Below are 15,311 nucleotides of genomic sequence, written 5' to 3'. Positions count from 1 at the left end.
AAGGTGGGGTTACACAGATCAGCAGTTCAGTAAGGTAGGGGTTGCACAGATTAACATATGGAGGAGGGAGGGGGGAATATGCAGAGCTGGAGATATGCACAGATAAACACTTCCTGGGGATGAAAAGACAATGGTCTCAAATATGCATAGTCTGCCACCTGACATTGTCTGGAGGAAAGGCTGATCAGAACAATTTGAAAGGATTAAGGTCTTGACACTTTGCTTGAGGGATTATGCTGGACAGGGGAGATGTGATGGAGTCCTAGAGTAATTGAGCAAACTGGCACGCTGATTTTCTATGAATTTTATAGATTTTAGTCCCTTTTGACAATTGGAAATAAATTGATATATTGTAGCGAAGAAGAAGGTGAAGAAGACATGCCCCCCCCCTTCCGTAACAGTCCCCCATTCGGAGATAGATTTGCATTAAAGTTCTGTAAGAACTTGCAAATCTTTTCTCCGCACCCTAAATCTCGGTGAAGGTAGGGGTGCCGTGTGAGTGGGAATAGGCCCTAATGGAAAAGGAGGTGGGTTGAGCAGGGCAACAAAGGAGGGAGCAACACGGACCAATACAATGTATGTGTATGTTATATAGATATGCACTAAATAATAACTTTGTATCTATCGTACTAGATGTGTGGGTTTGTGCAAACCTGAAGGGGACTTGCAAATCATGCCTCTTAAGGCCATTTGCAAGTATAGTAGTGCAAAAAGGACACCTGTTGTATTTTGTTCAATAGTGGTCTATGCTTTACATTTAGCAGGAAGGTCCACTACTGACTGAAAAAAAATGTAGTTTGCTTTGTCCCCCGCCATTTTTGTGTTCTCAGGTGTCAAGGTAGCTTTTCTGTGGTCTCACAGTAGTGGCAATCCCTGGTGAATCCACTTAGGGCTTTCATATTAACCATGTTGCCTGGCACTCACCACAGCTGCCATAGGTTCGGGCACGTCCTGAGGGAAATGTCCTTGCCTTGGCTTCCTATGGGGGTTTTATTATTGGTCTTGCAGTCATGGGAAGTTGCGCACTTGCACTTTAAGGACCAAAAGCTAATTGCAGCCTGGATACACTTGCCCAATTCAAACTGAGTCCAATTTGAATTTATCTTTCCCCATGGTTCTCAACTCTTCAAACCAATCTGTTAAAAGAAAACCATTCTTAAAGGGGCACTTGTCGAAATAAGTCAATTTAACTGTATAAGGGATCATTCCTGCTAAACCAAAGCATATCCACCTTCATGTATCTTAGAAGCTTCTCCTTGGTAAAGTGGGTTTTAGCACATTTTTTAAAATGGGTAGGGAAGTTGGCAGAGTGCCAGGTGAAACAACGAAATATGGTAATAAATTTATCTAAGTCTAAACATTGGACTACATAATATCCTGATCTGTTAAAAGGTATAAAATGTATGAGGATCCTCCACTGGGGTGTAAGGAATAAGACATTAGACATAAAACACTTACACACAAAAATAGCCACAAAATAGCCCCCCCATTTGTGGAAATGACACACTGTCAGACACATTTCAACATTCCTACGTAATAACACATAATACAAAACAAACTAATTAAATATCAGTTGCATATCTTGAGACAATTGGGATATTTTATATATGTATCTTGAGGTTCAAAAGTCAGAAAATGTCCTTGTAATTCAACTCCACCCCCCTTTGTCAGCCCCACTCCCCCCGGCAGTCTATATCCTTTGAAAGAGACATCACTTTGAAACTTTGGTGTCTTCTGTTGTGGTGGCGAAGTCTTTCATTGGATCTGTAATAACACACTTGTAGAAGTGATATCCTGTAAGGGCAGGGTGGACTTAAAAGACACAGTTAAAATAATAATAAAACACACACACACACACAATGACCTATGAGGAACCAAAATAAATAAATGCTAAGACACAGAATTTTAAGAAATCTGAAGTAACAATGAAAATAAAAGAGTGTTTCTTGATGTGACCACATCAGTTAGAATGTTAATAGCAAAATACTGGGAAATGACTTAATACCAAGAAAATGAATGGCAATTTAAAGTTGTGCAAGTACCTTGAACTAGCCAAAATGACAGAATTAATAAGAAATGATCAGGCAAAGGGTAAACAAATACCATTCCACAAACAATGTTAGGTTGTGCTTCGCTTAATTTCGTAGACATCATGGAAAAACTGATTAAATAAATGAAAAGAGATTATTTGTAACTTAAAGCGTCAAAGGCACGAAGAGATGGAAGTCACAAATACAGCAGGGATTCAGACATGTTTCACAGAACAGGAAAGAAAGTTGCTGAGGGAGAAAAGAAGGGACAAAAACCTTTGTTATCGGGGTTCACATATCCTGTTAAAAGGGAAAAATTATTTCATGTGAGAAGCCTGTCAGGAAATGCTGTTCCTAAAATGCACACAAAGTCTGTGATTTTAAATCCCTTGGGGGGGGGAGTGCTTTGAAATTTACCTGTGAAAAGAATTTGGCATGTTAATCATGTTAAGATTTGAAACTTGGCACACCTTTTGTCTTGCGAAGCCCCTGGAGCAAAGGACACATTAAGGGTGATTTCCCTCAGTGGCTCCAAGTTTTTACATAAGGAAATTAGGATAAATTTCCCCCTTCAGCCCAAGCTCCTCTCACTCCCTACAGTTCCCCCTCCTTCCTCTCTCTCTCTCTCATTTCTTTTCCTATCCTCTTTTTCTTTTTTTTTTCTTGCTGATCTAGTCTCTGTGCATGTGTGGAGTTCATGTCTCAGCAAACCTTTTATACTATTGAAATGTTGCATCTTTTGGCAAAATTAGAATTTGAATAAGGGAAGGGTAAGTAGATTTTAAAAGAGGGTTAGATTTAAAACAAAAGAGAGAAACTCAGCAATTGAAGTATTCACCAACAAAAGCTAGCAATTTCAGCCCAAGCAAAGCGACTGCTTCCTTTATGTACAGGAAAGGGCTAATATCCCTCTGGCCATTCGTGGAACAATGCCACGCCCTTATATATGGGGGAAAATGGCCAGACTCAGAATTCATAAGATTTTTAATATTCCCAATCATTTCAGCCTTACCATTTGCAGACAAAATTTTTTTCTGCCCTTTATTTACAGGATAAATGGTCAAGACTCATATGTATTTGATGTGCTTAAACTTTGAATTGACTTTGAAGTCTGATTTTTTTTAATAGTAGACAAAATGATAAACACTGTAATCACTCAAATGCTTGATATTCTCAGTTGTGCTTCGGCTTCACCTCTCATGTTTTAAAACTAAAGAGCAAAGCTAGGCTGAATTTCAACTCCATCACCACACCAGAATTTAAGAATTACCCTCAAATCCTCCAATGCTTGCAGACACATGTCCTTCCACACAGCCTCAAATTGGGAGAGCTAAAAGGGACCCTGGGGTCATCTAGTCCAACCCTCCAAAATAAAGGGTTCACAGCAAGATTTCACAGCAAGATTTGTACTACACACACATACTTATGTACACAGGCACTACTGGGGAAGAGAGCACAATCAGTGCTCCTATCATGTACTAAGGAAGAAGAAAATAAAAATTCCCAACTTTATACAGAACCCTTTAGCAGATCTTGAGATTAGTTTGAGTTTACTTCTTTAGACGTGCAAGTTCCTTAGAGTGCAAGTTCCTAGACAAATGATCTTTAAAGAAAGATTGAAGTGAACATTTTCTTAAGATAGGGAGAGGATCTCTTATAAAGCATAGTTAAAACAGCCATAGATTTGATTTAAAGGGAATACAAAAGTGACAATTTTCCTGAATTTGCAGAGGAATAGTAAACCTAATCTATGCCCCCCCCCTTTTGCAGTTTCCTTTAAAGGAAGCTTACTCAGAAGTAAATTTACCTGGCACAGAAGAAGAGAAAGGGAAAAAAAAAAAAACCCTGAAAGAGACAGAATGAAACGGGGGGGGGGGGCATTTTCTAAGAAAAGAGGCCTGATATCAGGAGCCTTACAATAACTCTTCTGTCCAACCAAATCAAAGTTAAAACTGGACTCAGATATTTTCTTAGAAGGAAGACCATACTTTCATAGGCATGTGCTTCATGAAATAAATACACTGCATTTTAGCTTGAGAGAGCAGTTGTGCTCGACTACGCTTTTGCAGCAGAAACATCTAATTCACATTAGAAACATTCACATTCCAGAAACATTAGAAACATTCACATTCCAAAATAGACTGTAGACTCACAATCTGAAAAGTTGCGGCAGAGCACGAGGTGGGGTAAACATTTGCACCTTTCATTCTCATTTTGTCTTATTTAGGACTGATAAGGTCCAGCATGGCTTCCTTAAAAATTAAATTTTGAAGCAAGCTTGCAGTTTAAACTATGCGCGCTTAAGAAAGGCAGTCTGTCAGAGACAGAAGGAACAGACAACACACATAACAGACGACATGTAAACACACATATTCTCATATATGTATTAACACACAACACACATAACAGACAACATGTAAACATATATACTCTCATCCTTTAGTTGGTTATTGCAAGGAGTTGGGCTGCTTCCTTTAGCTTCATTAAGTGAAATTAGTAGGAAGGTCCCACATGGTTTTAAGAGCCTCCTTGCCTCTTCAAACACCACCAGTTAACCAGCCGGCCAACGCAATTCGGGCTTGGCGGAGGCGGTGTTGGCAGGCCAGATTTCAGAACAGAGGTTCTCTAATTTTGCTTCGATAATAATTTGTGGCCAGGAATCGTCTTCCAATACGTGATGACAAATTGGAGAGGAGAGTCAGGGTCCTTCTGAGACTGAGATGGCTTTCTAGAAGCCTTCTTCCCAGAGTGAGCCCGCTCGCGTTTGGAAGCCTGGGTACCCATTTTATGTTTTACGCGTGTCTAGACAGAAAGAGGGAAGAGAAAGGGTGGTAAGGATTGGTATATCTAGGAGATTGATATACTTAATACGGGATTTATAGTAAAGAGGGGTCTTTAGTCGCTTGGCAACTTCCTTAGAGGGTTTTTAAAGAGCTCTAGCTATCCGGTATTCCTTCCTATTTCCTTAGTCAATAACCTGGGGTCCTTTTCCACTCTGCCGATCCCGCCCAATTCCTCATGGGCTATCCCTCCTGGCAACCTCCTACCTATCGTCAATCTCAGGAAAAGGGGCCCTACTGAACGCCCGCGCCGTGCGGTGCCAGATCGGGTGATCCCTGGATAGAGTTTCGAACCGAAAATCCCCCTTGCTTTTGGAAGCGGGCTCACGCACGATACACGTGTTACGTGGCACCGACCAGTGCGGCTGGGATTGATACAGAAAGCAAGACCCCTTCCTGCCCCCTCCGTAAGGGCGCTCGGGAAGTTCGGAAGAAGAACTCCAGCCCCTTGCTTTCAACTGGGATACCCGTTGCAGAGAGTCGGCTATCTTTCAAGTCGGGTCTCTCCGTCTTACTTTCGGACTCCCAATTGGTGCGGCTGGCTGGAGGGTTTTTAGAGAAAGAGATAGAGCTCAGAACCCCCCTTTCGGGTCGAGCAGCAGTCCACGGTCTCTCTCACCAATTGGACCAAGAGACAGGCGAGAAGGAGCGATAGAGAGGAGGGCAGAGAATTCAGTTGCCAGGAGATTTCCACCCCTTTCCCACCAGTGCACTGGATTTTTCCTTTTCCTTATACTCACATGTCTTCTATGATGATCCCCGGATTGATGAATAAGCCGGCTGGATCCCTCTTTGCTCCCCGGCTGAACTCCTGGGGCTTTCGATTACCGCCCGGAGGATGGCCGGGGGTCCAAAGGATCTTCCCAGGCAAAATGGCCTGGTGCCGGCTGAAGATTTCAGGGCCCCCGGTCAGCAACGCGGGAGAACCGCATGCCCCACGTGGGGCGCCAACTGTTACGGCAAAAATCTGGGTGCGAGGCTGCTCTGCCACCCAGCTCATCGGACTAAGTCCGTGGGTCCCTGCGGAGGAAAATGAGCTCAGCCGGAGACAGGAGCAAACTGCAGAAGATCCAAGTTTATTGCGCAACAGGTTCAAGGCGAGATTGAACAGTGAGAAAGGGGTGACATGAGTTTTTGAAACTCCCTCCATGTCCCAGAATACAGTGCAAAACACGTCATGAATACATCACAGAAAGGTGGGGTTACACAGATCAGCAGTTCAGTAAGGTAGGGGTTGCACAGATTAACATATGGAGGAGGGAGGGGGGAATATGCAGAGCTGGAGATATGCACAGATAAACACTTCCTGGGGATGAAAAGACAATGGTCTCAAATATGCATAGTCTGCCACCTGACATTGTCTGGAGGAAAGGCTGATCAGAACAATTTGAAAGGATTAAGGTCTTGACACTTTGCTTGAGGGATTATGCTGGACAGGGGAGATGTGATGGAGTCCTAGAGTAATTGAGCAAACTGGCACGCTGATTTTCTATGAATTTTATAGATTTTAGTCCCTTTTGACAATTGGAAATAAATTGATATATTGTAGCGAAGAAGAAGGTGAAGAAGACATGCCCCCCCCCTTCCGTAACACTACTTTTGTTTGGTTTATCTTTGGGAAGTCCTTCGGGGAGAGGGATTCCTTTAAATAGACTTTTACTTCGAGAACAGACCCCAACATCTTCTGGTTGCACACTGAGCAGAATAACAACAAAGTTAGTATTTTATTTACATGGCATTTTAAGGTTTTCAAAATTCTTCACCACAAATTCTCGTAGTAATGCTTACACCAGGAATCAGGAACTTGTAGTGATGTGGAATACAACTTCCATTATCCCTGACCATTTGTCATGCTTGCTGGGGATCTGCTGGAAGTTGAATGCTAACAACATCTGGAGGGAAACAGGTTCCCACCTCTGGAAGGTAGGCCAGCATTATTATTCCATATACAGATTTATTTGGGGGTGGGGCTGAAGCCGAGGGAAAAGAGGCTTGCCGAATGCCACATGACAAAGTTCATAAGCATGGCAAGACTCGAACCAGGGAAGATCCTGTCTCACATCTTGTGGGAAATTGCAGTGAAACATAACTATGCATGAGTGCTAGTTGGTGCATGAAGGGGTTAAGATCATAGAGCTGTGTTCCTAGACACAGCTAGGTCATGCCCCCTCTTCTCCAGTGAGGGAGACTGCAAGACCCGAGCTTGGAGCACGTGTTTGAAGCTATCATTCTGTATTTTCTACCTCAGAGTATTCAGCTTGTGTTCTCCCTGCTGCTGCTTGGATAAATGCATGAAATCTGACCTTTGGAATGTTTTGTAAGTAAAGCATTTTAAACTTACTTAACTGTGTGTGGTCTGTTCGTTGCAAGAAGGGGAGAAGGAGGGGAGCACTTTGCAAGCATACTAAATGGGATATGCAAAAGGTTTAACAGACCGCATTCTTAGCACTTCACTGTGCTGCTTGACTTTGTGAGTTTATTAGATTGCAATGGCCTGATGCCCCTCCACACACTTTGAATAAAAGTACGGTCGGTAACTGACAGTGGAGTTGCTGTGTCATTGTGCCTTTTGCTGTCTTTATCTGCTTGCCCTTTATATTTTTGCCAGAAGCAACTGAAAGGGAGTCTGTGCAAAGTTAGCATGTGCTCTCCTCCCTATACGGTGAGTGGCAATATCCAAACAGATAGCAAGGGCAACAGGAAAGTGAGCCCTAACAGCTCATTCTCAGACTGAACGGAGGAAAATGAAGAAATGAAGCTTCATTGCACACATGGCCCAGCCAACAAGGAATATGCAAAACCGATTCATAGAACCCTCCTCCTTGCCCTCAACTTCTAACTTGGTTCACTGCAGAGGTGGCGTAGAAAGGGGACATCACTGGCTTGCTAAGGGTGAAATAAAAAGGGATTAAGTTTGCGGCTGGTTATGAGCAGGCTCTTCCCTTGCCTGACATTTAGCAGTTGGCACTGATGCTGACACTGCCAGGTTTCCTCTACCGTGAGCCCATAGGGGAAGAGGAAAGAGTCACAATGCTGACTGGCTTCCATGTCTACTTATACCTGGTTTGCCTCAATACAAGCTTTGGACACAGGAAAACACACTCTCATTTCGCCCTACAGTGGTACCTCTGGTTACGTACTTAATTCGTTCCGGAGGTCCGTTCTTAACCTGAAACTGTTCTTAACCTGAAGCACCACTTTAGCTAATGGGGCCTCCTGCTGCTGCCACTGCACCACCGCTGCACAATTTCTGTTCTCATCCTGAAGCAAAGTTCTTAACCCGAGGTACTATTTCTGGGTTAGCGGAGTCTGTAACCTGAAGCGTATGTAACCCGAGGTACCACTGTAGTTCACTTATCCTTCCTTGAGCCACCCCAACCTTAATTTCCAACTGATTCACATCATACTTCATCCTTCTGTTCCCAAACTAGTTCCCACATTTTCTGTTTCTTGGGGATGGGGGTGGAAGTCATCGGACATTCATGTAGTTCTGAGTAAACTGAATGAAGTTTATCATAATTATATAACCCTGCTGGTTCATAAAAAACATTTAATGCAAAAAAAAAAGTCACCATCAATATCATAGAATCATAGAATCATAGAATCATAGAATCATAGAGTTGGAAGAGACCCACATGGCAATAAATGTTGTAGGGGTTCCGTACAGTATTGCACCACACAAGGCCTTTGTCAAAAAAGAAAAAAGAAAGAAAGGAAAAGCAAGTCAAATGAACCATGCAATAAAAATTGTTGAAATTGGCTAAGCCTCCTCCCGATAAGATCAGAGCAGTGGGAAAGAATTGCTGCTCTGTCTACAAGTAATCTGATCAAGAACCACCATCAAATACATTCACACAGAAAAGGGGGGGGAATAAATAAATTAGGAAGCATAGCAATCCAGAATGTATATAGGTCATTTTTACATCGCAACCATTGTTGATTTTACTAGGTCAGTATAAATAAACAAAAAGGTGGGGGGGAGGGTTAAAAAAAAGAAAAAAGAACTACAGGATAATGATTTTCTGAAATATGCAACTACACTTAAGAAGAAAGCCCAAAAGAAAACAGGGAACTAATGAATCTACCCCGCCAGGCCTGCAAGCTGCATGGGAAAACTAAAGTATAGCCATTCCAATACAACAATCCTATATCCACTTACTTGGGGGTAAGTCACACAGAACACAATGAGATTTACTCATTTCTACTCATGAGTAGACATGAATAGGAATGCACTATAAGATACAGTAGTCCTTGGTCACTCACTTCCCAAACCCTAGATCTGCTTACAAATACTGACGATGCTCAGGAACTGGCAAACATCACCGAGCTACCTGTCCTTACTCCTGGATGTGTATCTATACACCCTCTACTGTCTCCCTGTTTCCCCAGTGGTTTGCAAAAAACCCAGGACATCAATTTAGAATATGCAAATTGAGTAGGTTTGGATAAAACATCTGCACATATGCAACCAACATGCAAAAAAGAATCCAGAAGTTGTCTGATGCATAATTTTGATGTTGCTGGTTCAAGACGTAGCAGCTTCCCTTTCAGAATCTGCCCAGTGACTTGGATGATCTCAAGGTGAGTGACTTGGCCATGATGTGTCAGTTTGCTTGTCCTTTTAAGGGGCAGGGTAGTGTGGAGAATACCACCCACTTTAGCACGAGGACCACGAGGATACACTTGAATGACTGGGCTACTTTGCAAGACGCAGAGATGAAGCAGCATACTGAATGGAGCTATTGTCACCTGCGGAAATGTGCTTCTATGGCTGCCAGTGCCCCAAAGAGCTAGTTCGCCAAAGGATTATAGCGTTTTAGATTCTCAGGTTGGTAACCGATACCAACTTCACGAAGTAATGCCATTTTAGGCATCAGGTGCTGAAACACTGCCATTGGAAGGGTTGGAAGGATAAACACGTCAGGGTTACATGGTGAAAGTGGAATATTTATTTTGCAATAAAAGGTTTGGAACAAATTCTACTGCCCATCCCCGAATCACTGCCTCCTCTTGCTCACAAATCCTTCCTTTAAAGAGTCCACTGCCCAATTCAACCGTGAAAGCCCATCCCATTTCCTCCCTTCTGAATCACTCAGACTAGCTAGAGCAGGCACCCCCAAACTCAACCCTCCAGATGTTTTGGGACTACAATTCCCATCATCCCTGACCACTGGCCCTGTTAGCTAGGGATGATGGGAGTTGTAGTCCCAAAACATCTGGAGGGCTGAGTTTGGGGATGCCTGTGCTAGAGATAGGACAAACGGCTTCATCTCTCTGATGTGTTGGGGGCGGACACCAAAATGCGAGACAGCTGGGCCAGACCAAGACCATTTTGTTGCCTAATATGAAGGACAATATGACACCCTTGCATTCCACAAGTGGACCAGATTGGCAGCTGAATCTTATTTCCACATTAGGGACAGAAGAGTGTTCTCCTAAGAGGAGGTTAGCTGGCTGGCTTACAAGGCTGTTTTGTACACATTTAAAACACATGACTTTCCCAAATGAATACTGGGAACTGTAGTTCGTTACAAGGTGCTGGGAATTACAGCTCTGTGAGAGGTAAACTACAGTTCCCAGGGTTGTTTGGAAGAAGCCACATGGGATCTGCTTTAAATGTATGGGTGTGTATGAAGTCCACAGCCCTGTCCAATATTTTGCCAATGCTGCACATACACAAACCTCCACAGCCTGAGGTGAGTTCACCTCATGCCGCTAAATGGCAGAGCCAGCCTAGGTTGGGGAGGGGGGACAGGGAATAGAGAGGTTGAGGAGAGGGGTCCCTACAATCTCCACAGAGATGCTCTCAGGTGCCAGTAAAGACCAAAACTCTCCACATTCTTCAGTATGACCCACAATGGATTAATCTAAGCTATTACTATCGGAGTCCCATGTGGAGTTCTCTTCGGTCAACATGAGGCTGTTACGATGTCATGGCTGCAAATGGCCGCGGTTAAAAACAGCCCTGGTTTCCACACACACTTGCAGGGAGGGGCAGGAGAGAGGATAAAAAGGATGTAATAACTTGATGTGACACTTTCCCCTGCATATTCTAAGTGTTTTGCTTGCGTTATCTCAATAACCCTTACGACAAGCCCTGTAAAGTAGGCCAGTATCATTACAGTGGTACCTCGGGTTACATTCGCTTCAGGTTACAGACTCCGCTAACCCAGAAATAGTACCTCGGGTTAAGAACTTTGCTTCAGGATGAGAACAGAAATCTTGCTCTGGCGGCGCGGCGGCAGCAGGAGGCCCCATTAGCTAAAGTGGTGCTTCAGGTTAAGAACAGTTTCAGGTTAAGAATGGACCTCCGGAACGAATTAAGTGCGTGACCAGAGGTACCACTGTATTCTTACATTACAGATGGAAGGCAGGGGAGATGAGGCTCAGATCCCACTGGGGAATTCAAGGGGACACAGAGATTTCAAACAGGGTCTTCCAGGTTATGGCTAAACCATTCCAACACCCTTACTAGAAAAGAACTCCTATTTCTGAATAACCCTTTTTGCTTTTAAATGGTTGTCAAATCTTTAAATACTTTTTTTTGTATGGCTTTGTTAATGTTGTAAACCACTTTGATGTGTCAATCCCCAAAGCTGCATCTCCATATATTGTTTGGCTGGCATGGCCAGTGGTCAAAGATGGTGAGGGGATGCAGTCAGCCCAAAGCTGTCCTAGATGCTGCCACCAGAGCCATCAGTAAATATGGAAAATGTAGTCCATGCTATCCAACATCTCTGGACGTTTCTGACCTAGCAGAGCCCCCTCCTTTGACGCTTTCCTGGTCGTCATCTTCTCTGGCGATCACTCGTAGCAGAATAAGATTGCCTTCCATGAACACAGTCCTAATGGTGTGTCTGTGACTGCAGAGTCAAATTCTGGATCCACACATCCTTCCACAGTGGGGACATGAGTTTCTGGGCAGGAGCTGATCACGGTGAAGGTTTGCTAAACTTGCCTTCCTCTCAGCTCGTTTCTACCTTTCGTCCTGAGTTTGTGCTTCTTCAGAGTTCAAGACACCTTTGGTAAAGGCTATTTTCCAATTGGAACGCTCGCAGGTCAGTGTTTCCCAATTTTCCATGCTTATTCTGATTTTTTTTAATTTTTTTTTTTAAGATTAGCCTTGAGAGCATCTTTAAACTGGTACCACTGGCTAAGTTTGCAAAAGGGAAGGGAGCACATCTGTTCATTGTCTTCATTGGAGCTTCAATTCGAAATGGGCTTCAAATTACCATTATTCCAGAACTACATGACAATTATTAAATAAATAATTACAAATAATTCCAAGACCATGGCATGAAAGTTGCCTCATGTCAGGGCAAAAGCAAGCTTGTCAGTTCAGCCTCCAAGTGGCTTTGCATACTCTTTGAAGGCTTAGCAATGAAACTGAGGAGGTTGCCCACCAGACTTAACTGCATCGCACCACAATATGATGTGGAAATGTTCCCAATGCAATACATCTATTATACAAGGCTTCACCCCCTCCCCCTCCCCCCGTGCTGGTTGGAGCTGATGGGAGTTGTAGTACCAGGCACCCGAAGGCTGCATTGTGCTGTTTAGTGACGTCTGCATAGCAAAGGGGACTAAGAAGGTGACTAGTAAATCTGACACAAAATGACACTTAGACAGAAGAGATGGGCCGTTTGCAGAGGATTGCAAGTTGCAGCCTGCAAACACACCTCTGTTTAAACTTAGGTGGCTGAAAGACGTCTGTTTGAATAGGTGTAGCAGTCTGAGATCTTGCCAGGCAGTCTCCTCAGTGAGAACAAGCACTAAATGCACCTGGTAGCTCGTAGGTCTCTATGTAATAATTCACTAACATGCTGAAGTAATTTCTGTTTTTTGCAGGAGCCTGTTCCTGCTCACTTTCCTTCTGGTAAACTGATCTGGGGGGCTTGGAAAAGCAAGGCAGAGCTTGAAAGATAGCCACGTCAATCCCCAATACTGATTGTCCCTCCACTTAAAAAACAACAACAAACACTTTATTTGTATTCAAACACACTTTGGCAATGCTCCAGCAACTATTTCTTAAAAGCAGAAAGCAAATAAAAATCTAACGATATGCCATGTTAAGATACACCTCCTTTGTCCCCTTTTACACAAAAAAGGGGCAAGGAAAAATAAGCCTGAATGCTTACCTTTGCTTCGTCGTTGATGTCCCAAGTAAAGGAAATGGCGTTATAGGCTATCTCTTCAATGTTACTGATTGTGTTGAAGCTTTCCTTGTAGTCAGCTGTTGATAAGAGAAAACACACACACAATATAGTATGACAATCTATTGATGCTACATACAGGCCTAGTATAGCGTCATTTATTTTCTTCCATCTTGGAAGAACATTGATGTATTGGAGAGCAATAAAAAGCAACCAAGAGTTGTTGCCTGTGGGCATCTCTGCAATAAGTTTTATTTTTATTTTTAAAAAGCAAAAATAAATAAATCAGGAAATGAAACCTAAAGTTCTAAAAGGAAAGAGGTGGCACCTGCTATCCTTGCCGTGCCCTGTGGTTTTGTACGAGAAATGTCACCCCAGCATAACAAGGATATATACTCTTGATAATAATAAAAGAACACCCTTTAATAATAAAGGAAGATTTGCGTGTGCGTCTGCCTTTAAGTGCCAAGTGATTAATCCCTCCTTTTATTCACAGGAGGAAAGGGCTGGGAGTGCAACTCAACCTTGAACCAAAGGAACCTGGAATCTGGCCAATCACAGCTTAGCTGTAGGCAAGCAGGTATCTGCAATGCCATCTTTCATCTCCCTGCCCCAACTCTACCTGGAGCTTGAGTTGTGCCAGGGACTCAACTCATTCCTGGAACCTGTTTAACAACACCAGCAGCTCACCTCCAAAACACCTGAGTAATAAGCGACAGCAGATTTGCCCATGTGCAGAGTGCCTTTCCCTTCTACCTTGAGTCACCGCAACTCATCTACACATGTTCAGGACTAAGGGCCAAGGGACACTGGAGCACAGGGCATGAGCTACAAGCAGCCTCTACTAGGCCCAAACACTCTAGGAATTAAAAACTGAACTGTGCTTTCTCGAGAGGGTGATGGTAGAAACAGAAGAATATAATCAGATGGTTGGGTTGGGTTTCTCTTTTGGAGGTGGGTTGGGGGGATGATCAAAGTTCAGAAAATGGCTGTTCAGAAAGTCTGTGGCTCCCACAGAAGACAGAAAACAAGCCTAACAGATTTCAGCAGCCCCAAAGGCAACTCAACACAGAAATAGCATCATCTGACACCAAAACGGGCCTAAAAGCAACCAATTTGTACCAGTCACGGAACATTATGCAACCTTACAACCCCAACTGCATGCTATAGACCAGGAGTGGCTAAACTGTGGGGGCCTCCATGTGTTCTTGGACTCCAGCTCCCATCAGCCGTAATTCACATGGCCAGTGGTCAAGGAGGATGGGAGTTGTAGTCCAGGAACATCTTGATTTATAAGTGCTGACCCACCCATGTGGGTCATTAGTGCCCAGACAACACCAAACCAAACGCAAGTACCCCATTATATGTTCAGAGATGTATAGCTTGCCCCCTCACCCAAAAGATTAGGATGGCTTAGAATATTTCTCGCGCAACCAAAGAACTGTAACGAACAAGAACTGAAGCCATGTTGAACTGTGGCCAAAAGATAGCCTTGGGCATGTGCAGTAAAAAGAACGAACGTGAGCAGAGAACTGAAACCCGCCAAGCGCTGTCCTGGCATCTGCAGCTGGGATGATTTCTTACCTATGTCAATGCACCTTTGTTTGGCTGTGTGCTGCCGAGAGTGCCAGTACTTCCAGTGCCGGAGTTGATCCTCTCTGGTTTTGTCTTCGGCAAATACAACCATGATGACACTCTTCAAAAGAGGAGGAAAAAGAGGGAGAGAGAGCAGAGCTTAATTGACATAAAGGCCAGAGGGTCTTTGGCAAAGACACTTCACAGGGAAGGAAGCAAAGTGTTTATTAAGCTGGTAGCTTAATCTAGGCAATTCTGCCAGCCTTTTTCAGCTGAAGTGCGAACACGGTTACTCAGATATACGTAGATACCTCTGAATTCCTAGGGGTGCAGAACCAGTGGCCTTTCAGAAGTGGCGAAGGATTATAGGAACTGTAAGGTAAAGGTAAAGGGACCCCTGACCATTAGGTCCAGTTGTGACCGACTCTGGGGTTGCGGCGCTCATCTTGGTTTATTGGCTGAGGGAGCCGGCGTACAGCTTCTGGGTCATGTGGCCAGCATGACTAAGCTGCTTCTGGTGAACCAGAGCAGCACATGGAAAAGCCATTTACCTTCCCGCTGGAGTGTTATCTATTTATCTACTTGCACTTTGTTGTGCTTTCGAACTGCTAGGTTGGCAGGAGCAGGGTCTGAGCAACGGGAGCTCACCCCATCGCGGGGATTCAAACCGCCGACCTTCTGATCGGCAAGCCCTAGGCTCTGTGGTTTAACCC

At 43.8% G+C, this 15,311-nt stretch overlaps 1 protein-coding gene across 2 annotated transcripts in view; it reads right to left on the bottom strand.

Moving 5' to 3' along the window:
- GRHL1 (grainyhead like transcription factor 1) overlaps window positions 1–15,311 on the bottom strand; it is a 63,775-nt gene that overhangs the window by 24,018 nt on the left and 24,446 nt on the right. For both annotated transcript variants that reach the window (XM_081857083.1, XM_081857084.1), the window contains exons 7-8: window positions 14,608–14,719; window positions 13,009–13,103 (exon numbers count right to left, since the gene is read on the bottom strand). In XM_081857083.1, coding sequence (XP_081713209.1) covers window positions 13,009–13,103; window positions 14,608–14,719 — 207 coding nt within the window. The remainder of the gene's footprint in view (window positions 1–13,008; window positions 13,104–14,607; window positions 14,720–15,311) is intronic.

This window comes from Podarcis erhardii, assembly GCF_964252035.2.
Source record: "Podarcis erhardii genome assembly, chromosome: 3".
Classification (NCBI taxonomy): Eukaryota; Metazoa; Chordata; class Lepidosauria; order Squamata; family Lacertidae; genus Podarcis; species Podarcis erhardii.
This window is presented reverse-complemented; position numbering and strand designations above follow the sequence as displayed.